Raw genomic sequence first — 24,692 nt, 5'->3', positions numbered from 1 at the left:
TAATCCTAGTTTTTTTTTCCCTCACCATAAAAAGTGGTTTAAGGCCCTTGTAAAATTAATAAGGTCAAGTTTTTTAATAGCCAGAGGTAACATTCTAAGAAGGTATAATAACCTTGGGAAAATAAACATTTTAAAAGCTGCCACTCTCCCTGATAAAGGGAGTGGCATATCATCCCATCCCTTCAAACTCTCTGCACTCTTTTGAAGGGTTAATGTTAAGTTCAACTTATACAACTCAGTTGGATCAACCGAGAGGTATATTCCTAGGTATATCAAACTCTTTACTTCAGTAAATGGGTATATCTGTTCCCTATTTATTGTTATTCTTAACCATAGAATATTTGACTTTGAATAATTTATCTTATATCCTGATAGTCTGCCATAATCTTCCAGAGTATTTACTATTCTATCAACTTGTTCTTCCGGAGAAGCTACACACAGCAATAAATTGTCTGCAAAAGTGCTAATTGAACATTTTCTTTGCCTACGGCAACACCCTCTACCAGCTCCCTAAGACTATTGGCTAGGGGCTCCAGAACCAAGTCAAACAAGAGAGGTGACATAGGGCACCCTTGTCTGGTGCCCCTGGCCAGACCAAAGAAGGAAGACATACATTTATTAACCAAGATTGAAGCGCTAGCATCTGAGTACACATTAGACAGCAAATTAAAAAAATTCCCTTGAAAACCAAATCTCTTCAGTGTCTCAAACATATATCTCCGCTCAACTCTGTTGAAGGCCTTCTCTGCATCCAAGGATAGCAGGAAGGCCTCCGGCAGAGCCAAGATATCAGTGTCTCCACTGTCACTATTATATTTACAAATGACCTGAAGAATTTTTCTTGTATTTAGCTCAGCCGTTCTTCCCCTAACAAATCCTGCCTGGTCCATATGCAGTAATTTGGGTAGAATTGAATTATATCTCTCTGCCAATATCTTCATAAATATCTTATAATCAATATTTAGGAGTGAGATAGGTCTATACGAAGAGACCTGAGTGAGATCTTTACCTTCTTTGGGTAATAGAACAATATTAGCTGTTTTAAATTGGGGTGTAATTTTTTCGTTCTGCTGAAAGTAATATTAATAAAGCTCCTTAAGATACTGAATGGTTTCCTCCTTTAATAGTAAAAAGAATTCCAAAGAGAGCCCATCAGGCCCAGACGCCTTCCCTTTCTTCAAGTGTCGTATAGTGTTTATAATTTCCTTATCAGTGATTGGTGTATTTAGTGACTCACTATCCTCTTTACTTATTACTGTTGAATATTTACAGTTCTATTGAGTGATCTGTACACTTAAAATAATGAAGCAGTGAGGGCATATCCTATTTACTGAAATATAATTTGAAGAATAAATGGAAGTATTTTTCACTAACCACTCCCTGTTTTATTAATTTAGAGATTGATATTGTTAGAAGATATAGAAATTATCTGCTGTAACAAACGTATACTGGAAGATCAGCTAATCAGCAATTGCTGGCTGCAGTGTAAAAATTACAGCACTGTTGTGAGGTGTGAACTTTAAGATTTATATCCATTTTGGTCCATTCATCTATTAATGTGTAAATGACTTATTAATATGTAATATGTAATCTGCCACATTTATTCTGTGTTTTTAAACTTTTTAAGATTTTTTTTTAAGCTTTTTAAGTTATATCAAGACTGAAAGAGAGTATTAAAGTAAAATGGTTTGTGTTCAAAGCTAGAAATTACTGTAATTACCTGTGGAAAAATAATGTAGCTATTGGATTTACAAGGTTTGGGAATGTGTGGAAAGGGCGAGCTGAAACAATGTTGGTCAAATGGTTAACGATAGTTCTTTTCACGATTAAGAGGTCCTGCAATGTCATAAACTCCAGTTATGTAATGATTGCCAGTACAAAGGAAGAGATATTGGATAAAACCACATCTTTTATTAACAAATCATTTAAAAAAATGTTTGACACAGGTAACTGCCCCTTGCCAGAGTTCCTCCAATGTGTTTTGCACCCAAATGCCTCAAGTATCTCTTCCATTACCTTAGCAGCCAAGCCATTGTATAACCAGAATTCATGGCAGTTATAGTGCAGAATTTGTGAGTAAACATGTTGTTATATTTTAATTAAATGACAAAAATGTTATCAAAGTTTTTGCAACTGAATTGTAATCACATGCCTAGTTCAGAACGTCTAATATGGTTGATAAATTGAGTGCTTTGTATTATACACACCATGATATTATCCTAGTACTGACTCCATTGATCTATGTGCTTTAGGCAAGGTGTGCATGGTTCTTACTACCTTTTTGCTTTGCTGTATTATTTTTATTTTTAGACAGTAAACATGTATTAAGACCATCATTCATATATTTTAAATTGTCATTTTTGAATTGGCCTTTAAATAATTTGTAAACCTCCATATATCCCATAAAACAAATAAAGAAAATCTGATCCACATTAGGATACAGATTAAAGTAAGGAAATTCTGCCCTGCACTCTTTTACTTTAAAAAGGTTTTATTAATCATATAACTTATAGATTACCACCTCAAATTCTAAAATTCCAAAAATATGTATTCTCTTTATATGCTACTCCTCAAACCTTTGTAAACCTCTTAGTTTACTGTGTCTCTTTTATGTCTCTTTTATGAAACTGCTAATAGCTGGAACTTTTAGCAAGAAAAATACTTAAATATACTGTATTTAATTTAGAAATCATTTTTTTTCCCCTCATAAAAGCATGTTTATTTTACTGCAGAGCCTCCTTGCCAGACAGAGCTAAGCAACGTTCAAAAACAGCAAGCAGGAAAAAAGCTTCTTGGTAAGTTAGATACTGCCCCTGTGAAGTCTCTTTAGTAAATACAAAATCCTAATGTCACTATATAAAGATTGTCTCATACATTAAGTATTTGGAGCACTAAAATAGTAAAAAGAAAGTGCATCATTAATAAAGTGAAGTAAGAGGACCAACATGATGACTGCAGAATGTTTGTGTTAAAAGCATATCCAATGTGCTCATTTCTTCAGCCTCAATCATTATATAAAATAGCTGACAGTTTTTACAAAATACCTCTTACCAACAAAGGGCCAGAATACTAGTGGAGGGGTATTTAACGCCCCCGCTCGCGTGCTAACTCCACTAGAAGTAAGGTTTTTGCGTGCATTGGGGAGTGCTTATATTGCAAGTTGAAAGTAAAAAAGTTTTAATGAAATACGAGCTCTAAAGACAACAAACAGGGCCATTTCTAGAGAAACTGGCTCCCAGGGCAAAATAACAAAATACATCCCCCTCCCTCATTTAAAAGTGCTACAAGCTGCTTCCTGGACCTTCATTGTCTTGCTGTCATTTAATTTTAAATGAGGTACCCATGTGTCCCCACACACAAAGGAGAGTCTTTAAAGATTATGGGTGTGAATGTGCAACTGTGTGTAGATATGTGTCTTTGTGTTTATAAATATTTTTGTGTAGCTATGTATGTGCATTAATGTATGTGTGTTTATGTTGTGTGTCTGTTAAGGGTGAAAAAAAGTTGAGACTTATAAAAGGAGTGATCCTAGCTTCAGCAATACCTTCTAAGAAGAGAAAGGGTAATACAGTTAGCCGGTCATAGGTGAGGAGGGATGAGACTGGGAGCATACTGTACGTGTCCACCTATGAATGCAGCAAACATAAAGGTCACCACCTAAGATAAGTAACAAATGAACCTAACTCATTCCAGCTGTCTATGCCCACCTTAGTGTACTTATTTTTCTCTCTGGCCTCCTGTCTGAAAATCATGCAGCATGCTGCCTCAGATGAAAGAGAAGGGGAGGGGACAGAAGGGAGGAGAAATAATTCAGTCAGGCTGTTTGTTTAAAGCAACAGTTTTCTGAGACTGCTAAAAACTCATCTATCTTACCACCATGCTGTCCATCACACCTCCACCTCCTCTCTACCGAAGCCGTCGAGAGTACAGGGTTACAGCCTGTGCATGGGTAAATAAATAAAATGTAAAATGTGCTGCAAGGCTCAAAGCTGGTTCTAGAGTGGACATTTTCGGGGGGGGGGGGGGGGTGAAAGGTTATAAAGGATGGACAATGTGTTACCAATGAACACACATCTACAGTATAGACTCACACACACAGCTACAGAGACCTATAAACACACACACACAAACATACACAAAATACATATATAACATATAGAGGCACCCATAAACACAAATACATACACTTACATACACAAAATACACACATACATGCAGATAAAGACACATTCATTGCACACACAAAATGCACACATATATCACACACACATACACCCATAAACACAAATACATACACTTACACTCACAAAATACACACATACATGCAGATAAAGACACATTCATTGCACACACAAAATGCACATATATAGCACACACACATACACCCATAAATACAAATGCATGCACAAAAAATACACATTCAAACAAGATTCAGAGACATATATACTCACATATATACATTTGCATGCACATACACAAAATGCACATGCATACACACAAATACTGACACCCATAAAGACCAACATATACACCTGTGCAAAAACACAAGCAAAATAAGTACACTTGTACAAATATACGCACACAAAATACACACAGACACCCATAAACATAAATCCATACAATTGAGCACAGACACACACAAATAGACAAATACAGACTCTGATAAAAAATAACATATACATACTCATGTACAGAGGCACACAAATACACACATATAGGCAGAAGGCTCATTTACTGTCTATTTCTATTTCTTTCAAACTAATTTAGAGTGTTTTTCATTTGTCCCCCTCAAATTTTATTCATGTTTACATTTCTTACTCTCATGAGTGGTGGGATGTGGTTACAACATTTTTAAGAAATTAGACTTATTTCACTGCAGACTGTAATATCCCTTGGCAGTGAAATGGTTAAAGGAGCATGAAACCCAAAATATTTCTTTCATGATTTAGGTAGAACATACAATTTTAAACAACTTTCCAGTTTACTTCTATTATCAAATTTGCTTCATTCTCTTGATATTATTTGTTGAAGGAGCAGCAATACACTACTAGTTTCTAACTGAACACATGGGTGAGCCAATGACAATTGGTATATATATATGCAGCCACCAATCAGCAGCTAGAACCTAGGGAGAGAAGGAAGCAAATGAATAGAAGTAAATTGGAAAGTTGTTTAAAATTGTATGCTCTGTCTAAATCATAAATGTCTAATTATAACTTTACTGTCCCTTTAGAAAAGTGCTTAGAGACAAAACGGCAGGGTGATGGGGATAGTATTACCCTGCTTACGACCTTCAACCTTTTTAGATAAACAGAAGCAGTCATTTTAATAAGTGTGTAGAAGATATAGCATCAGAAAAAGTTACTTAGCACATACCTTACACGCATGAGAGGGAACTTCAGATACATCTGATGTTGTCAATTGCTTGTGGTCTGCCCATCGGCACTGAACAAAATAACAGTCTGATTGCTACTGGGGAGATGTTTTACTCCATGTTCAGTGAGGAATCAGAGAGTATAAATTAACTAATCACCTCAGCTGAAGCAGGCAAAGTTAAAGCTCAGAGAGGGGGCACACACTTAACTTTCCCCCCAAGCTTAGCTGTGGGGTTGGCATCTGATAGCTAGAGAAGCCCCTGCTCTATGTTTCAAAATATTAAAGGACAGTTTTTCAAAGTGGAGATGCAGAAAGTTTTTCTCCCCATGCACTGCAAAAGCTTACCTCTAGAGACAAGAGTTGATGCATAGGTGGGCGGGGTTAAGGCATTTGCCCGGTAGCTTATTCTGACAGGACAATGGTTTGGTCCATTAGCAGACCCCTTCTTCCCAGAAGAATCTGCTCATGGAGAAGAAGAGGGAGGCGGAGACTGTACAAAGTTAGTGATGAGTAAGTGACATCACACTGTGGAGGTGGGAGTATGTGACATCACACTGTGGAGGTGGGAGTTACTCAGGCAGGCAACGATCTCCTTGCGTCCCGGGTAGCTGCCTGCTTTGCCCGCCCCTAGAAATGGCTCTGCACGCAAACACCAACAAAAAAAACCTTTTATTCACATGTGTGCTTTTGAATACCTGATTGGATTAGCAATTTAAACAAATCTGGTATTTACAAACAAAGCTTGCTATTATTATTATCATTAAATCCACATGTTCAAAAAGAATATTAATGGAGATATAATAGGAGCACCAACAGGCTAAAGTACGATATCAGGCAACAGTCAATATTAAAGTTAAAATATAAATTATTACATTTATTATAATTGACTCAAAAACAATTTTAACAGATTAAAATGAAAACAAGACAAGAAATCAACTGATGATATCCTATAGGGGGCGCCCCAAGTAAATACAAAAATTGCACACAATGTGTGTAATATATATATATATATATATATATACTCTGAAAATTGATAGTGATTATTAAACATAAGCTGTGCAACTATACAAAATCTATCTAACATACAAATTAATTCATGTGGTGAATACCAAATGTCTGTGAAAAAATAATAATTAAAAATAAACAGTATGCATAAAAAAAGAAGAAAGACATTGTCCCGTAAAGAACAAAAGGGTAATATATTTGAAAGGACTGTTATGGAGATGATGAGTCCAATCCAATAAGGTAAAAAGTTGAATCAAGGCAGCTCCACTAGGAAACCTGATGCTGGAGGTCATCTGCAGTAAATAGAAATGAAAGAAAAGGGGAGCCTCATAGTGTATTTCGTATATCATATACTGTGGCGAAAAAAGGCAATGCACTCACAAGATACGTGGCACCCGTCCTGGAAAGGGTGCAAAATGGCAGGCTAACACCTTGCATTGGTTAGCTCACTGATAATGGTCTCTCTGTCTGCCGATTTGTGGCTTCATACTTCTATCCGGACAGCTCACCGCATCAGCCGCTGTAGTCAGGTGTTTCCAGAACCGCTCTGTAAAGAACCGGTGCTAGTAAAGCAAGAACTGTTCAGTTTCCCAAAGTATGGGTAAAGATAGATAACGGACAACTTCCGTAAAGTAAAAACACTTTTATTTAAAAGCTGCTGAGTTAAAAAAAAGCTGCAATGCGTTTCTCGACCGCTCGAAGGTCGTTTCTTCAGGCAGGTAGGTAAAAACGGATGTAAAACAACAAATTAGCACTCCTTAAATACACCTGATTTCTCATAAGCCGGAAATACCTCTCAGCCAGATTACGAGTTTTGCGTTATGGCTGGCTCGCTATAACTTGCAAGATATTTTCACCGCTCACCTTTCATAGCACTACTATTACAGGTTTGCAAAAAAACGGCTTGTGCGGGTGATATGGTTGCGTTGAGCTCCATACCTCACCAAAATACAAGCAGTGTTTCGACGTGCTCTTGCATGATTTCCCCATAGGCTTCAATGGGGAGAGCTGGCTAAAAAAAAGCCTAACACCTGCAATCGCTTAGCGTAAAGCTCCGTAATGCAGCCCAATTGATGTCTATGGGAAAAAATGTTTTATGTTTAAACAAAGTACGAAGAAAAAAACACTCCACTTTTATTTTTTTCCGGTTATTCCAGAATATTATGTTGCATTGGAATTTAGGACCAACACACTCACATGCCATGGTAGACCTTGAAATTTTGCAAACCAACTTTGTATTTTTTATGCATATGTGAGGTTTTAAATATGGCACAAACAAATAACTAACATGCACACACACACACATATATATATATATATATATATATATATATATATATATATATATATTTATAGCAGCAATCAATTACCTACCACTTCCTTTAGACTAGTTTCTTTTGTAATCGTTATGAATATAAAACACTAATTGATCATATAAACAATTGTGCCATTAACAAAATTTTGTATTAGTTTGTAGATTTTTAATATTGTGTTTCTTTTTTGTACATGTAACAATCCAGCAGATACTTTATTTAGTTTTAAGTTATAATGTGATAACATTGGTTGTATTGTTGCTGTAGTTTTTTTGATTACCGTCTGTTCTAAATGCTCATGATTGGACATTTCAAAATAGAGCTTACGAGCAATCAGGTGTATTTAAGGACTGTTAATTTGTTGTTTTACATCCGTTTTTACCTACATGCCTGAAGAATCGACCTTAGAGCAGTCGAGAAACGCGTTGCAGCTTTTTTTTTAGCTCAGCACCTTTTAGCTCAGCACCTTTTAAATAAAAGTGTTTTTACTTTACGGAAGTTGGCTGTTATCTATCTTTACCTATACCTTGGGAAACTGAACAGTCCTTGCTTTGCTAGCACCGGCTCTTTACAGAGCGGTTCTGCAAACACCTGACAACAGCGGCTGATGCAGTGAGCTGTCCAGATAGGAGATTACAATTAAAATTGTCTAAAATTATGGTAGGACACAAACAAATCTCACTCAGGTAGATTACAAGTTGTGCATTTGTGTAGTAACGCTGAAAAAATGGTAATTTCAGCGTTAAAACAGCAATCCTGAACTGCTACCCTAACACTGCGCTAACTGAACCACCACTGCAGGGATTCTATTCCACTTTAAATATATGGCTGTACCCTGCACCCCTGACTTAATTCAAATATATAAAAACAATAGTTATAATAATATATAGTCAGGATGAGCTGTTAATAAAGCACTCCTTAACATATAAGCATATTCACTTGATGTGTTTAACAATAATATCGGTGACTGAACAAATTGATTTTATATCTAGTATACAAATACAAATATAGAAAAAAGAAAAAATCTTTAAACAAAACTATACATTGCACAATGCTAAAAATACTAATAATACTAAAATAAATTTTGCTAATAGTCTCACCTCGATGTCCCTAAGAGTATGGTAGAAATTACTGTGTCTTTAGATCCTTATATGTAAATCCTCCTGTCTCTGTAGATGAGAGCGGTGCTGCTTCACTGATCGCAGGACACTGAAGAGCGCCCAAACAACTGGTAACTGTAAACACAAAAGAAGAACAGAGCGCAACCGCAACTCAAGGTAAAAGTTTTTATTATTTCTTCGAGCGCTAAAAACAAATTGCACTTACAAGATGTTAGAAGTATTTAAGCCTTTGGTTTAAATGTTCACTGGACCGCAATCACGCTGACAGCTCTCCAAGCTGAAATCCGGAATGGCGTCTCTGTGAAATCCGCAGGCACAGGTATCGATAACCCCAGGTTGTGATTGTACTTGCAACTGCAATTGATATAAATGTCTGCAACAGTGTCCCTTTTTACATAGGTTTACGCGTTTCGTCCTTTTCAACAGGACTTTTTCAAGACTCAGGACTTCTAGTTCAAATTCGCAGGGATCCTTTCTTTTAAACTCCTGCTCCAATTCTATAGGTTGGCCCTCAGACCAATCCAGAGACCTGATCATACACACCTACTCCCAGTAACATTTTTACTACTGCGGTGTGTTTGACTGGAACTGCCGGTCTCTGCACTAACAATTCTAATAGATACAACTCTAGAAAATAACAACAATACAGTTCATGTATATTCAAGGTTAAACAATATTAATAAATAACGCTGTAACTTGAAATACAAAGTGTTCCAGAGATTTACTGGTGTCTAATATAATATTAATACTGGGCAATTTAAAATTACTATTAAGAAATCTGCTAAAAGTTCTTGAAGGGATATTCTACCTACCTTGTCTCTCCTATACCTAATACTTGCTCAAAGTCTATTTAAATACTCTGCTTAGCTAAAAATAATTAATTAATTATACTATACCAACACCAGTCCTGATTAAAAATAAATCTAAAACCTACCAACCTATAGAATTGGAGCAGGAGTTTAAAAGAAAGGATCCCCGCGAATTTGAACTAGAAGTCCTGAGTCTTGAAAAAGTCCTGTTGAAAAGAAAGAAATGCGTAGACCTATGTAAAAAGGGACACTGTTGCAGACATTTATATCAATTGCAGTTGCAAGTACAATTACAACCTGGGGTTATCGATACCTGTGCCTGCGGATTTCACAGAGACGCCATTCCGGATTTCAGCTTGGAGAGCTGTCAGCGTGATTGGGGTCCAGTGAGCATTTAAACCAAAGGCTTAAATACTTCTAACATCTTGTAAGTGCAATTTGTTTTTAGCGCTCGAAGAAATAATAAAAACTTTTACCTTGAGTTGCGGTTGCGCTCTGTTCTTCTTTTGTGTAAAACAGCAATGCAGCCATTACGAGTCTTGTCGGTATAACTGTACCGCAAGCCTTTTAGCCAGTAACACAACGTCAGTCCCGCACTCGTAAAAATTAAGTTTTTTCATGAGAATTCCATAGTGCAGCTATTACGAATTTTGTGGTGAGGCTAAAAAGCTTGCGCTCCAGCCTATAACGACACAATCCGTACCGCCATCTGAGAGCAGTAGTTATGAGTTTTACACTACAAAACTGTTACAAAGTACACTAAACACCCATAAACTACCTATTAACCCCTAAACTGAAGACCTCCCGCATCGCAAATACTATATTAAAGTTATTAACCCCCAATCTGCCGCTCCCGAGTTTCCCGCCACTAATAAAATGTATTAACCCCTATTCCTCTGCTCCCTGACATTGTGACCACTATAATAAAGTTATTAACCCCTAAACCGCTGCCCTCCCGCATCGCAAACACTATTTAAATATTATTAACCCCTAATCTGCCATCCGCCCACATCGCCCCCACTATAATCTGCCACTCTCCGACACCGCCGCCACTATAATAAACCTATTAACCCCTAAACCGCAAGCCCCCACAACAAAATATACTAAATTAAACTATTAACCCCTAAACCGAAAGCCCCCACATCACAATAAACTAATTTAAACTAGTAACCCCTAAACCTAATGGCCCCCTAACTTTATATTCAAATTACAATTTCCCTATCTTAAATTAAATTAAATTAAAACTTACCTGTCAAATTAAAAAAACTAAGTTTTAACTAACAATTAAACTAGTATAACTTTAAAACTAAAATTAAACTAACTACCAATTAAAGAAAACTAAAAAACACATTAAAAAATCCTAACACTAATGTAAAAATTACAAAGTATCTAATTACAAAAAATAACAAACAAAATTATAAAAAATAAAATAGAATTACACCTAATCTAATATCCCTATAAAAATTTAAAAAAAACACCCAAAATAAAAAAAACCTAGCCTACAATAAACTACCAATAGCCCTTAAAAGGGCCTTTTGTAGGGTATTGCCCTAAGTTAAACAACTCTTTTACCTGTAAAAAAAAATACAAAGACCCCAAACAGTAAAACCCACCACCCAACCAATACCACAAAACCTAACTCTAACAAAAACCTAAGCTACCCATTGCCCTGAAAAGGGCATTTGTATGGGCATTGCCCTTAAAAGAGCATTTAGCTCTTTTGCATTGCGCTGAAAAGGGAATTTAGCTCTTTTAAGAAAAGCCCAAACCATAAATTAAAAAAAAAATAACCCAAACATGTTTAAAAAATACTAACACTAACCCCCGAAGATCCACTTACAGTTCCTGAAGTCCGGACATCCATGCGGTGAGAGGTCTTCATCCAGACGACTCCATATTCATCCAATACGGGACCGACATCTTCTTCATCCCCGTGGAGGCAGAGCAGTCGATGCGCAGAGGCGGAGGTCCAGGCGAAGGTCCAAGGTGGATCAGCCAATATGATTTAAGCAGCTCTCATTCTATTAGCTGATTCGAAATGGACCTTCGCCTGGAGGTCCTCTTCATGTGATCGTCCGCTGCACACTGAGGATTGAAATGCAAGGTACCCCTTTTATACTGGGGGTACCATTGCATTCCTACTGGTTGAAAATTTGGAAACAGCCAATGAAAATTAGGACTGCTAAAATCCTATCGGCTGTTCAAATCAGCCAATAGGATTTAACCAGCTCTCATTCTATTGGCTGACTCGAATTAGCCAATAGAATGAGAGCTGCTTAAGTCCTATTGACTGATTTAAACAGCCAATTGTATTTTAGCAGCCCTAATTCCTATTGGCTAATTCAAATTTTTCAGCCAATAGGAATACATTGGTACCCCTAGTTTAAAAGGGGTACCTTGCATTTCAATCCTCAGTGTGTGGCGGACGATCGCATGAAAAGGACCTCCACATTGAATCAATGGACCTCTGCCTGGACCTCCGCATTGGACCTCCACCTTGGACCTTCGCCTTGACCTCCACCTTGGACCTTTGCCTGGACCTCCACCTTGGACCTTGGCCTGGACCTCCCCCTACCCGCATCGACCGCTCCGCCTCCGCAGGGAGGAAAAAGATGCCGGTCCCGCAATAGATGAAGATGGAACCGCTTGGATGAAAATGCCACCAGCATGAAGATGGAGCTGCCGGGATGAAGAACGTTTAAGCGAGACTTCAGCAACTGTGAGTACCTAAAGAGGGGTTAGTGTTAGGTTTTTTTAAGGTTTTTGGGGGTGTTTTTTTTAGATTAGAGTGGAGCTGAATGCCCTTTTAGCAAAAGAGCTGAATGCCCCTTTCAGTGCAATGCCAATACAAATGCCCTTTTCAGGGTAATGGGTAGATTAGGTTTTTTAGATAGTTTTTTTTTATTTTCTGGGTTTGGGGGGTGGGGGTTTGTAATGTTAATGGGTCTTTGTATTTTTTTTTAGAAAAAAGATAATCTCTTTAGGGCAATGCCCTACAAAAGGCCCTTTTAGGGCTAATGGTATTTTATTCTAGATTAGGTTTCTTTTATTTTGGGGTGTTTTTAAAAAAATGGGTATTAGAATATGAATAATTTTTATTATTTTGGATAATTCGTTTATTATTTTGTGTAATTTTTTTTCCGTTTTGGGATGGATTTTTATTTCTAGATTAGGGGTTGGGCATTTTATAAAAAAGCTGAATGCCTTTTTAAGGACAGGAAAAATAGCTGAATGCCATTTTAAGGGCAATCCCATACAAATGCCCTGCTTAGGTTTTACTTTATTTTTATTTTGTGGGTTTGGGGGGGTGGGGGTTTGTATACTGTTAGGGGTGTTTGATTTTCTTTTGTAGGAAAAGAGCCGTTATCTTTAGGGCAATGCCCTACAAAAGACCATTTTAAAGGCCTACAAAAGGCTCTTTTAAGGGCCCTTGGTAGTTTATTACAGATTAGTTTTTTTTTATTTATTTATTTATTTATTTTTTAAACAGGGTATTAGAATAGGAATAATTTGTATTGTTTTAGGGATAACTTTGTTATTTTTTTTTAATTTTAGTGTTTTTTATTTTTTGTAATGTTAGTGTTTTTTATTTTTTGTAATGGTAGGTTTTTTATTTTTGTAATGTTAGCTTTTAGTGTAAGGCAGCTTAGGTTTTATTTCACAGGTAAGTTTGTAATTATTTTAACTATTTACTAACTAGTCTACCTAGTTAAAATAAATACAAACTTACCTTTGAAATAAAACCTAAGCTAGCTACAATATAACTAATAGTTATATTGTAGCTAGCTTAAGTTTTATTTCACAGGTAAGTATGTATTTAGTTTTAAATAGGTATTATTTAGTTAATAATTGTAACTTTAATTTAGCTCTATTTTAATTATGTTAAAGTTAGGGGGTATTAGGTTTAGGGTTAGGGTTAGTTTTAGGGTTAGGTGTTATTAGTTTAATTTAGGTTGTTGTGATGTGGGGGCTGGCAGTTTAAGGGTTAATAGGTTTATTTTAGTGGGAGTGATGTGGAAGGCCAGAGCATTAGGGGTTAATAGCTTTATTTAGTGGTGGCAATGTTGGGGAGTGGCGGAATAGGGGTTAATAGGTTTATTATAGTGTGGAAGATGTTGGGGTGCAGGGGAATAGGGGTTAATAACTTTAGTATAGTGGCGGCTATATCGGGAGTGGCAGATTAGGGGTTAATACGTTTATGTAGAAAATTTGAAAGAGAGAGAACAGCACTCCATGAAATAGAACAGAAGCTGGAATAACTTCAATGCATGTTAATTTTTATTGTAACTCCTCAAGGTGCACTTTCTTTTTGCACACTATGCCCCTTCACAGAGAAAAAATATCCTGAAGCATATCAGTCTGACCCTGCCCAATTACAGTCCAGTGCCGAAATACCAGGCAATTCTTCTATGAACAAGGGAAGCAACAACCCCAGACGATCGTTTCGGCCTCCTATGGGCCTCGTCAGTGAGGTGCAGTTGTATCTCTCTAAGGACAAATGTGCATGGAGTCCATGTCTGGTTTCCCCATTACTCTTAGGGTGACCCAAGAGCAATTTGCATAAAATTCAAAAGAGAGAGAACAGCACTCCATGAGATAGAACAGAAGCTGGAATAACTTCCATGCATGTTCATTTTTATTGTAACTCCTCAGGGTGAACGTTCTACATAATAAGTTTATGTAGGTGTCGCCGATGTCAGGGATGACAGATTAGGGGAGTTTAGACGTGGGGTTTATGTTAGGGTGTTTAAACGTTACTTTTTTCCCCATTGACATCAATGTGGCTGAGTTACAGAGCTTTTCATTCCGCGATAGCAGGTGTTAGTTCTTTTTCTAACCCGCTCCCCCCATTGATGTCTATGGGGAAAGCGTGCATGAGCACGTCAAAACAACGCTTGTATTTTGTGCGGTATGGAGCTTAATGCAACCATATTGCACGCACAATCCAGCTGTTTCAAAACTTGTAATGGGAGTGCTATGGAGGGTGAAATAACACAACTTTTGTTGCGTTCGTTAAAAACCCTCAAACATGCATAACTCATAATCTACCTATTCTATTGGCTGATTGGAACAGCCAATAGAATGTGAGCTCAATCCTATTGGCTGATTGGATCAGCCAAGAGGATTTTTTCACCTTTAATTCCGATTGGCTGATAGAATTCTATCAGCCAATCGGAATTCAAGGGACGCCATCTTGGATGACATAATTTAAAGGAACCTTCATTCTGCAAGAAGACGTCGATTGAAGAGGATGCTCCGCGCCGGATGTCTTGAAGATGGAGCCGCTCCGCGCCAGATGGATGAAGATAGAAGATGCCGTCTGGATGAAGACTTCTGCCGGCTTAAATGAAGACTTTGGCCGCTTGGATGAAGACTTCTGCCGGCTTTGATGAGGACTTCATTGAGGATGGATGTCGGGTCTTCAGAAACTGTAAGTGGATCTTCGGGGGTTAGTGTTAGTTTTTTTTAAGGGTTTATTGGGTGGGTTTTATTTTTAGCTCAGGGTTTGGCAGAAAAAGAGCTAAATGCCCTTTTAACTGCAATGCCCATCCAAATGCCCTTTTCAGGGCAATGGGGAGCTTAGGTCTTTTAGTTAGGTTTTTATTTGGGGGGTTGGTTGGGTGGGTGGTGGGTTTTACTGTTGGGGGGTTGTTTGTATTTTTTTATACAGGTAAAAGAGCTGATTTCTTTGGGGCAATGCCCCGCAAAAGCCCCTTTTAAGGGCTATTGGTAGATTAGTTTAGGCTAGGTTTATTTTTTTATTTTTTTTGGGGGGGGGGCTTTTTTATTTTGATAGGGCTATTAGATTAGGTGTAATTAGTTTAAATATCTGATTTTTTTTTATTTTGTGTAATTTAGTGTTTTTGTTTTTTTGTAATTTAGTTATTGTATTTATTTTGTGTACTTTATTTAATTGTAGTGTAAGGTTATGTGTTAGTGTAAGACAGGTTAGGTTTTATTTTACAGGTAAATTTGTATTTATTTTAGCTAGATAGTTAGTAAATAGTTACTAACTATTCTACCTAGTTAAAATAAATACAAACTTGCCTGTGAAATAAAAATAAAACCTAAGATAGATAAAATGTAACTATTAGTTATATTGTAGCTAGCTTAGGGTTTATTTTATATGTAAGTATTTAGTTTTAAATAGGAATGATTTAGTTAATGATAGGAATTTTTAATTAGATTTATTTTAATTATATTAAAGTTAGTGGGTGTTAGGGTTAGATTTTTATGGTTAGGTTTAGAGGTTAATAACTTTAGTATAGTGACGGCGACGTTGGGGGCGGCAGATTAGTGGTCAATAACTGTAATGTAGGTGGCGGCGACATTGGGGGTGGCAGATTAGAGGTTAATAAGTGTAGGTAGGTGGCGGCGATGTCGGGGCGGCAGATTAGGGGTTGATAGCTGTAATGTAGGTGGCGGCGACATTTGGGGCGGCAGATTAGGGGTTAATAGCTGTAATGTAGGTTGCAGCGATGTTAGGGACAGCAGATTAGGGGTTAATAATATTTAACTAGTGTTTGCGATGCGGGAGTCTAGCGGTTTAGGGGTTAATATGTTTATTCTAGTGTTTGCGATGCGGGAGGGCCTCAGTTTAGGGGTTAATAGGTAGTTTATGGGTGTTAGTGTACTTTTTAGCACTTTAGTTATGGGTTTTATGTTACAGCTTTGTAGCATAAAACCCATAACTACTGACTTTCAGTTTACGGTATGGATCTTGGCGGTATTGGCTGTACTGCTCACTTTTTGGCCTCACAGGCAAAACTCGTAATACCGACGCTATGGAAGTCCCATTGAAAAATAACTTTTTGTAAGCTGCGGTAGTTACGTTGCGTTATGGCCAAAAAAGATTGCGGTACAGAAATACCTGCAAGACTCGTAATATCAGTGGTAGTGAAAAAGAGCCTTAACACTGCTTTTTCACCCATACTGCAAAACTCATAATCTAGCCGTTAGTGTAAGTAATATTTTTTATTCACCTAGCTTCACATTGTCTTGCCTTTTTGCTTCTAAATTATGTGTTAAACAAGATTTGACAGGATGAGTGCACTGCTGCTGCTTTGCAACTAAACAGCTGTTGCTTTACAACCAAACCAGAAACTGCTACTGGAATATCAGTTAAAGCATTCACATGTATCAAAGTACTTTGAAATAGGCATGGGCATTCAGATCATTCATTATGTTTCAAATGTGCAAGTAGGCAGACGCTTGTGGCATGCGTCTCTTCTTTGAGCTGCATTTATTCTTGTGAATGTGAAACACACTAATATCTGTGCAAATTCAGATCTTTGTGTGTTTCACTTTCACACCAAAAAAAATGTGGCCCCCCAAAACGAGTTGAATGCCTCAAACAGTCGCCTTCTTCTGTATTCGGATCATAACAAATTATCTGAATGCCCATGCTTGCTTTAAAACATCATACAATATACACTGGCCACATTACATATTGCATCTGACATGGTTTGGGGTGCTCCTCACTGTTTATAAAATATATTAATAGAGCTTTACACTAAAAACACACATTTTAAGGAATCTGATATGTGTCCATGTATGCCACATTATATAGAGATCCTAACTGATTAACCAGGATGTATTAATTTTTCATAAATAAATAATCTAGGCTGGTGGATTACATATATATATATATATATATATATACAGTATATATATATATATATATACAGTATATATATATATATATATATATATATATATATATATATATATATATATATATATATACAGTATATATATATATATATATATATATATATATATAATATATAATATATAATATATAATCTGTGTGTTCACTCATTATTTATTTCTTTTTTAGGTTACTATATACCAGTTTGTGATGAGGACGGTTATTACAAACCCTCACAGTGTCATGGAAGTGTTGGCCAGTGTTGGTGTGTGGATAGATATGGAAATGAAGTCTCGGGATCACGAAGAATCGGTGCTGCAGATTGTGGTAATTGTGAATTTTATTTTACTGGAAAGCAATAATTAATTTCAAAATACTCTTCTTTCATGTATGTAAAAAAACTGCAGTTGACAAAGCACATGATTATATTTTAAAGGGACTTTATTTAATACAATGTGCCTTTATATGTGAGTTGACTATCATATTTCAGTGTTCATTGTTACAGAAATAGAAACACACTGCAATTAAAGCAGAATGTGAGACTTTTATTAGCCCAGTAGTTCAGTGCTTACATAGGGCACCATTTATCAACCTGTAGATGCAGACTGAGCACTTGTGGTGCAGCCTCACTCATTTGTGCCTGCAACTGAAATTTACAGAGCAGTGGATCTAAAAATGTCCTCTATTATTGAGACAGCAGAGATAAATCATCCTGGAAAGATTTGTCTGGGATGACTGACAAGCTCTGCTTGGTGGTTCTTCTTTTTCACTACCAGAGATATCATGTCCAGCAAGATTCCATATAGACCAAATGGAAATGGAAATATATAATTTATTAGAAATCATAGTAAAAGAATATAGGACTTCAACTACCCTACTAACAAACACTAACACTTCTAACATGCAGAAATGCTTCAATAGGCACAGATTTTTAAGGTACCGTCTCCCATGTATATATAGTTATTTATAACTTAATTGAGACATTTTAAAAAAAAAAATCTTTATTAAAGATTATGTAAACTTTTTGTGAATACAAATAGTAATGTTTACAACAGCAATTTAATTTATTCCACTAGTAGTTTATATTTTTATATTAGGATGGAGCTATAAAACATTGTAAACTGTACCTCCACTTGTATAGTCTATAATATTTACATTATTTCCAGTTTTATTGGATAAAATATTGAATATAATAATATACATTTGAGAAATTGTGTCACATGTGCACTTTCACATAAGCTACATACAATCTAGTTCAAACCAATTATAAAATGCAATTATCTAGAAAATAAATTAGTAATTCTGATTTCAAAGGTGTATTATATTATATTTTAATACCTTTTTTTTTCTGAATTGAGAATGAATGAGCCATGTATCATTCATATTTCAAGCACCTTATTGGTAAGAAAGGATTCAAAGTTAATAAAAAAGTTACAAGTATTCTGATTAGTAACATACTGCAATGCAACGTAATGTTAAATTGTAATATGCTCTTTGCTTTAGCACATGCTGACAAATATATTTGATATGACAATATAAAGACAATAATTGGTACCCTTATTTGAAAGTATTATACAAATACAGAGACATCTTCCATCATTAAAAGTAGGGTTGCACCGATACCAAGACTGAGTACAAGTACCGATACTTGTTTTCAAATACTCGCCGATACCAATTACCGATACTTTTTTTTTTTTTTTTTATAATTTTTATTGAGGTGAGAAATTGGCATACAAACAAAAAATTGCAGCAGTATACAGTAGAAATCTAGAATAGCTTATAACAGGGTACAATGCGTAAATTCTAGGTTGATAAACATTACATGTGGTCTCAATCACGTTAAGCAATACGTAAAACATCTTCATCTGCCACATGGATAAAAGACAAATAATACAATAGGTCACTGAAATGCCAATAAAAGTATAGAACCTTCATATTTATCTAAACGGCCGCTCTTGGGCCTCAAAACAAACAATATTAAACAGCTATAACGGAAGGTTACTCCAAGGATAAGAGGCCCCTTTTGGACCCCATCATGAAAACCTCAGATTTTAGTATAATTGCGTATATAGGATTGGTATAAAACACGCTTAAGTAAGTAAATTTAATTTAACAGGGTGGTATAGTATTAGAAAGCTGTAAGTAAGACTCTGCAAGAGATAGTACTAAACAATCCTGCACAACATGGGGGGAGAAGTAGTGCTAATATAATTATGTAGTGCAAGATATAATTGTAAGAAGGGGGAAATAAGGTGTGGTATTAACGAGAGAAACCACATAATTCACTCTCCTAAAAATAGGAGATATATTAAGGAGGGGGGGGAGGTGGGAATTTACGCACGGTGGACAAATTGTAAAAGTTGCGTTATGCGCCACAACAGGTCTGACAGATGCACAAGCCCCATACTATGTGAAAAAATTTTCCTGGGCGCGTTGGGTACTTTTCAACTAATGCACTGTCCTTCGCTACCATGAATGATGAATTATCAACCCATTAGAGTGTAAATACTGTAGTGAAGGAATAATTTCCTATATATAAGTGGAAAACTAGAATTTTAACATGGGCAGGGAAAAGATGATAGGTTACCTTGCAAAGCTGGAAAGGGGAAACAAAGTCAGTAACGAGGTATACTGCAAGATTTGCTAATAGAAAGTATGAGCAGGGTGCGGCATAGGCTAGATGAGCTGTATATTCAGCCCTCCTTACATAGGAGTTATGTTATGTGTGTGTGTGTGTGGGGGGGGGAGAGTGATAATGTAAATGAGATAGTGTCCACGAGTTTCAATAAAATCAGGCAGTAGGTCTATGTGGGTGATTTTACAGGTGTATGGGTTACTAAGATATACATGGGATTGGGTCAGTTATGTGCCAAATCTTTATTATACCTGGGTTATAAAGATTGAAAACTCTAAGATAAAAGATCCATCATGGATTATGAGGCTTAGCTGTGGTATTGTGAGGAGAGAGGTTATATGCAGTGACAATAATGCAGGTCCAGCCCGCCCTAGAATACCACTCTAAATACTGACAGGAAGTGCAGCACATCATAAGATAGGGATGATCAGAATTATAAGTAGGGAGCTCAACATATAGTAAATATAATAACAGAGAAACCTGTATATGCACATATATATATGTGAACGTGCTGTTTGACCTGTAACGACATTTATATAGTTTTCAGGGTGTCATACTTAGAACTAATAGGCATCAGGTAAGTGGATCAATCCACCAAGGTGTGATCACATAGGAAAAAGTAAATTCTTTAATCCTGGCTTGCCATGAGGTCCCCTGTCAGTATACAAGTGCCAAGCTCCCGGTGGCATTTAAACTAGTAGGGAACACCATAGCAGAGATCCCCTTAAGAGAGTATACATAGCAGGCTAACACATGTAGAGGGAGGGAAAAAGGACATTGGTTGGTAATTTAGTTGAGCCATAAATAGTACCGTATTACACATCCCATTCAGCACAGAAAAAACAACCCTCAACCCTCAAGGGGAGCATTTATAACTACTTAGCATAATAAACTTGTCCAGTTGGAAACAAGGTATAATAAACATCATATCTTTCACTCAAAATCCATATAGACTATATATATATTTTTGTAAGCACAAACCCACACTGCTAACGCCCAAAAGTTCAGTTGCACCCTGAAATTGCTATCCCCATAATATATTGCCATAGTTAGCAGTAAATAGCATATTACATTCACTTTATGTAAATTTAACAAAAACCCTAAGGCAGTAGGCTATGGCAGAATACTGACATAATGCTGATAATCAGAGACTCAAATGCTGGCTTGCAAAAATGAGGTACATAGGTAAAGTTAAGCTATGGACATGATACACTCTGGGAAAACTAATCAATGTCTTGTGGTAGGTGACATGTTTAGAAGCCTACACATTTGGATTAAAATAACGGGTGAACATATGCATTTCTATATTGCAACCAGTGGAGATCAAACACAGTCCGGTAAAATACAAACATGTCTGTCCCAGAATATTTTACCGCTGCAGGGGTCCAGCTGGGAGTATATGTGCTAGCCGATACCGGCCCTATGAGAAGTTGGTGGATTTCCCTGTAGCGTTAGTGTCTGAGCCGAAATTACCCCACAGTCAAACAGCACCAAAAAGAGAGTCAGCTTAAGAAGTAGAAAAATGGACATTGTATGGGCCAAATAGTGAGGCATGTATTGAAGGGGGATTTGCACCCCTACTGACTTCGTATCTATTGTTGCGCTGTGCAGTTTCAGGGACCCGCTGTTATGTGCGTGAGTCAAATCTGGAGTGAGAGCTGTGGGTGGGTTTGTACTGGTGTGAGGGAGGGTGTCCGCAGCTACGGTAGTACTTACTGCCCCACCAGCTGCCGGAAAATCAAGATGGCCTGGTTCTTTTGATGTGTCGCCCGTCTGTTCCACAATTGCTGTGTTGCAGTCAGGGGGAAAGCGCCGGGGCCCAGCAGCGCCACTCCCATCTCGTTCACTTAAGATTGACTCAGCTAGGTCGGGCTGCTGAGGCCGACAGCCACCATTTCTTTGAGGAGCAGCATACAGCTTGTCAGCCAGACTAGCGTGGTGGCTTTCGAGTAGGTATCTTATCTCCTCCAAAAAGTGAGATGGAATCATCATAGTGCAGGATAGGTCGGAACCCTTGAGAGATAGGTTTACAGCTGCCTGTGAGTGGGGTAGATGGCTAGAGGTCTGCAAGATGGCGGCTCTCTCCCTCAACTCTGCAGTGTATAGCGGTGATGGAAGGCTGGTGCAGTCTCTCCGGACCCCAAAAAGTTCACAGGAATACGCTTTCAGTTCTTAGGTCTATCCACCTAGATTCAGGGTTGAAAAAGATCACAATAAAGTGTAGAAAGACCTCTAAATTAAGATCCTGGGCCTGGGAGCTGCACCAGAACACGTCCTATCAGCTCTGCAGTTGGCTCCGCCCCCTCATACTTTTTTTTAATGTCATGTGACAGTTTACCAAGCACAATACAGACTAATTATTTAAGACTAGTCCTAAAGCCCGTGTACACGGGCCAATTTTTTAGGTACCGCGGTTCCAACCCTTGCTCCCTCTCTCTCCCCCCTCTCTTTTGCACTCTCTATCTCTCACCCCCTCTCTTTTGAGTTCTCTCTCTCCCCCTTATTTTGCACTCTCCTCCCTCTTTTGCTCTCTCTCTCTCCCCTTTTTTGCTCTCTCTCTCCCTTCTTGTGCTCTCTCTCCCCCCTCTTTTGCTCTCTCTCTCCCACCTCTTTTGCTCTCTCTCCCCTCTTTTGCTCGCTCTCTCTCTTCCCCCCTCATCTGCTCTCTCCCCCCTCTTGCTCTCTCTCGCCCTATTTTGCTCTATCTCTCCCCTATTTTGCTCTCTCCCCCCTCTTTTGCTCTCTCTCTCCCCTCCTCTTTTGCTCTCTCTCTCCCCCCTCTTTTGCTTTCTCTCTCCCACTCTTTTGCGCTCTCTCTCCATTTTTTGCTCTTCCCCCCTCTCCTGCTCGCTTTCTTTCTTTCCTTCCTTCCTCTGTTTTGGTCTCTCCGCCGGCCACGCCCCTCCCGCGCGCTCCCGTGAGGCCCCGCCCATTGTCACGCCCACCGGCCACGCCCATCGCAACGTCCACCTGCCACACCCCTCGTCACGCCCACAGGCCACACCCCCTCTTCATGTCTGCCACACCCGCCGGTCACGCCCGACGCCGGTCACGCCCCCACCAGGCAGCTTCCGCAGTGCACACTACTCTGCAGCTGAAGGCCAGGTATGTTTGTCACGTGCAGTCTCTACTGCGCATGACTGCATCTGACAAACATACTTGGCCAATTATTATATAGGATTCCTTATTTATAATTATGATGGACTGTAGCTCAAAAGACATTATGAAATAATGAAACAGGTTTTATTTGCCACAAAGTTCACAAAACATGTTTAGAAATAAAAATATTACAATAAAATATATTAACAACAACAATAAATAACAAATATAAAATTGCAACCAACCAAAAGTGCCATAAAGTAAAAAATAGAACAGAATACTGTTTAATCATGGTGAACAACACTATGGGCTAGATTACATTTGACTGGTAAGCTTTACCAATGCTCTCATTACACGTCCTACTCCATTAAAGGCTATGGAGTTGGAAATGTGAACAGAGCATTGGTAAAGATTACCAATCAAGTGTAATCTAAATCTAGTCCTATAATTGCAGGATGAGTGTTCATTGGGATTAACTTAATTTTTCCTATAAGTACTCTTCCTACAATTATATAAGCTAAGATGTTCCTCAGAGTACAGTATGTTTTGAACATCATTGTGCAAGATGAGAACTAGCAGTATAACAGGCAATCTAGCAATTAGAATATTTTTTCAAAAGTTAGTGGCAAGTTCTTTTTAAGGAACAGAACAGAAGCATCTCTGCATGTTCAGCTATAAGTCTGTTTTTGCTATCAGTAAGGAGGTTCAACTTTCCACACTACTGCATGGGGCAGAAAGATATTTTTGGGCCATTTTAGCCAGAGCTGAAAATCTCAGTTTATTAACTGCCCAGTACTTCAGGGGTTTGTCTGAACGCATTACAGTTATCTCTCCTACAATAATACAAATAAGAACAATTTGTATTGGCAGAACAGTAGTAAACAATTTTTAGTTTAGTCTCCACTCCAGCTTTAAATGAAATGGGAACATGCAGTTTGAAAAAAACACCACAAGATAGCATATGGGTAGTAAGTGGAGGTATCGGTTTAAGTATCAGTGCATTTGCACAAGTACAAGTACTCATGCAAGTACTTGGTATCGGTACCGATACCGATACTAGTATCGGTATCGGTGCAACCCTAATTAAAAGGTATTTTTATGGTCTCAATAGTGTGTTTTTATAATGTATATAATGGTGTATTTATTTATACATACATGTCCTACATGTTCATGCCATTCATATTATGTACCAATGTACAAAAAAAGGTAAGATGAAAGAAAAAGATGCACATACCAACAAATATATTTTGTGCAAATTAATAAAACATCACTTTTGATATATTTAAAAATTTAAAAAAAAATATTCCGCTAGATTACGCGTTGTGCGTTAAGGTAAAAAAGCAGCATTAAGAGATCCTAACGCTGCTTTTTTACGCCCACTGCTATTACGAGTCTTGCCGGTTTAGGGGCACCGCACACTTCTTTGGCTTTACCGCAAAACGACTTACGTAAACTTTGTAAAGTCTTTTTTGTATTGGACTGCCATAGCACTGGTATTACAAGTCTGTCCTGGGAGGCCAAAAAGTGAGCGGTACACCCTACCCTGTCAAGAGTCCTAACGCATTTAAAAGTCAGTAGTTAGGAGTTTTATGGTACAACGCCATAGCATAAAACTCATAACTAAAGTGCTAAAAAGTACACTAACAACCATAAACTACCTATTAACCCCTAAACTGAGGCCCT

The 24,692-nt window shown here is 37.6% G+C and overlaps 1 protein-coding gene across 1 annotated transcript in view; it reads left to right on the top strand.

The window, feature by feature from the left end:
- The window catches only part of SPOCK3 (SPARC (osteonectin), cwcv and kazal like domains proteoglycan 3), a 672,113-nt gene that overhangs the window by 622,675 nt on the left and 24,746 nt on the right, over window positions 1–24,692 (top strand). Inside the window, exons 9-10 of the mRNA XM_053703805.1 lie at window positions 2,733–2,795; window positions 17,465–17,602. Of these exons, the coding sequence (XP_053559780.1) occupies window positions 2,733–2,795; window positions 17,465–17,602 (201 nt within the window). The remainder of the gene's footprint in view (window positions 1–2,732; window positions 2,796–17,464; window positions 17,603–24,692) is intronic.

Source organism: Bombina bombina, chromosome 2, assembly GCF_027579735.1.
Source record: "Bombina bombina isolate aBomBom1 chromosome 2, aBomBom1.pri, whole genome shotgun sequence".
Taxonomy (NCBI): Eukaryota; Metazoa; Chordata; class Amphibia; order Anura; family Bombinatoridae; genus Bombina; species Bombina bombina.
This window is presented reverse-complemented; position numbering and strand designations above follow the sequence as displayed.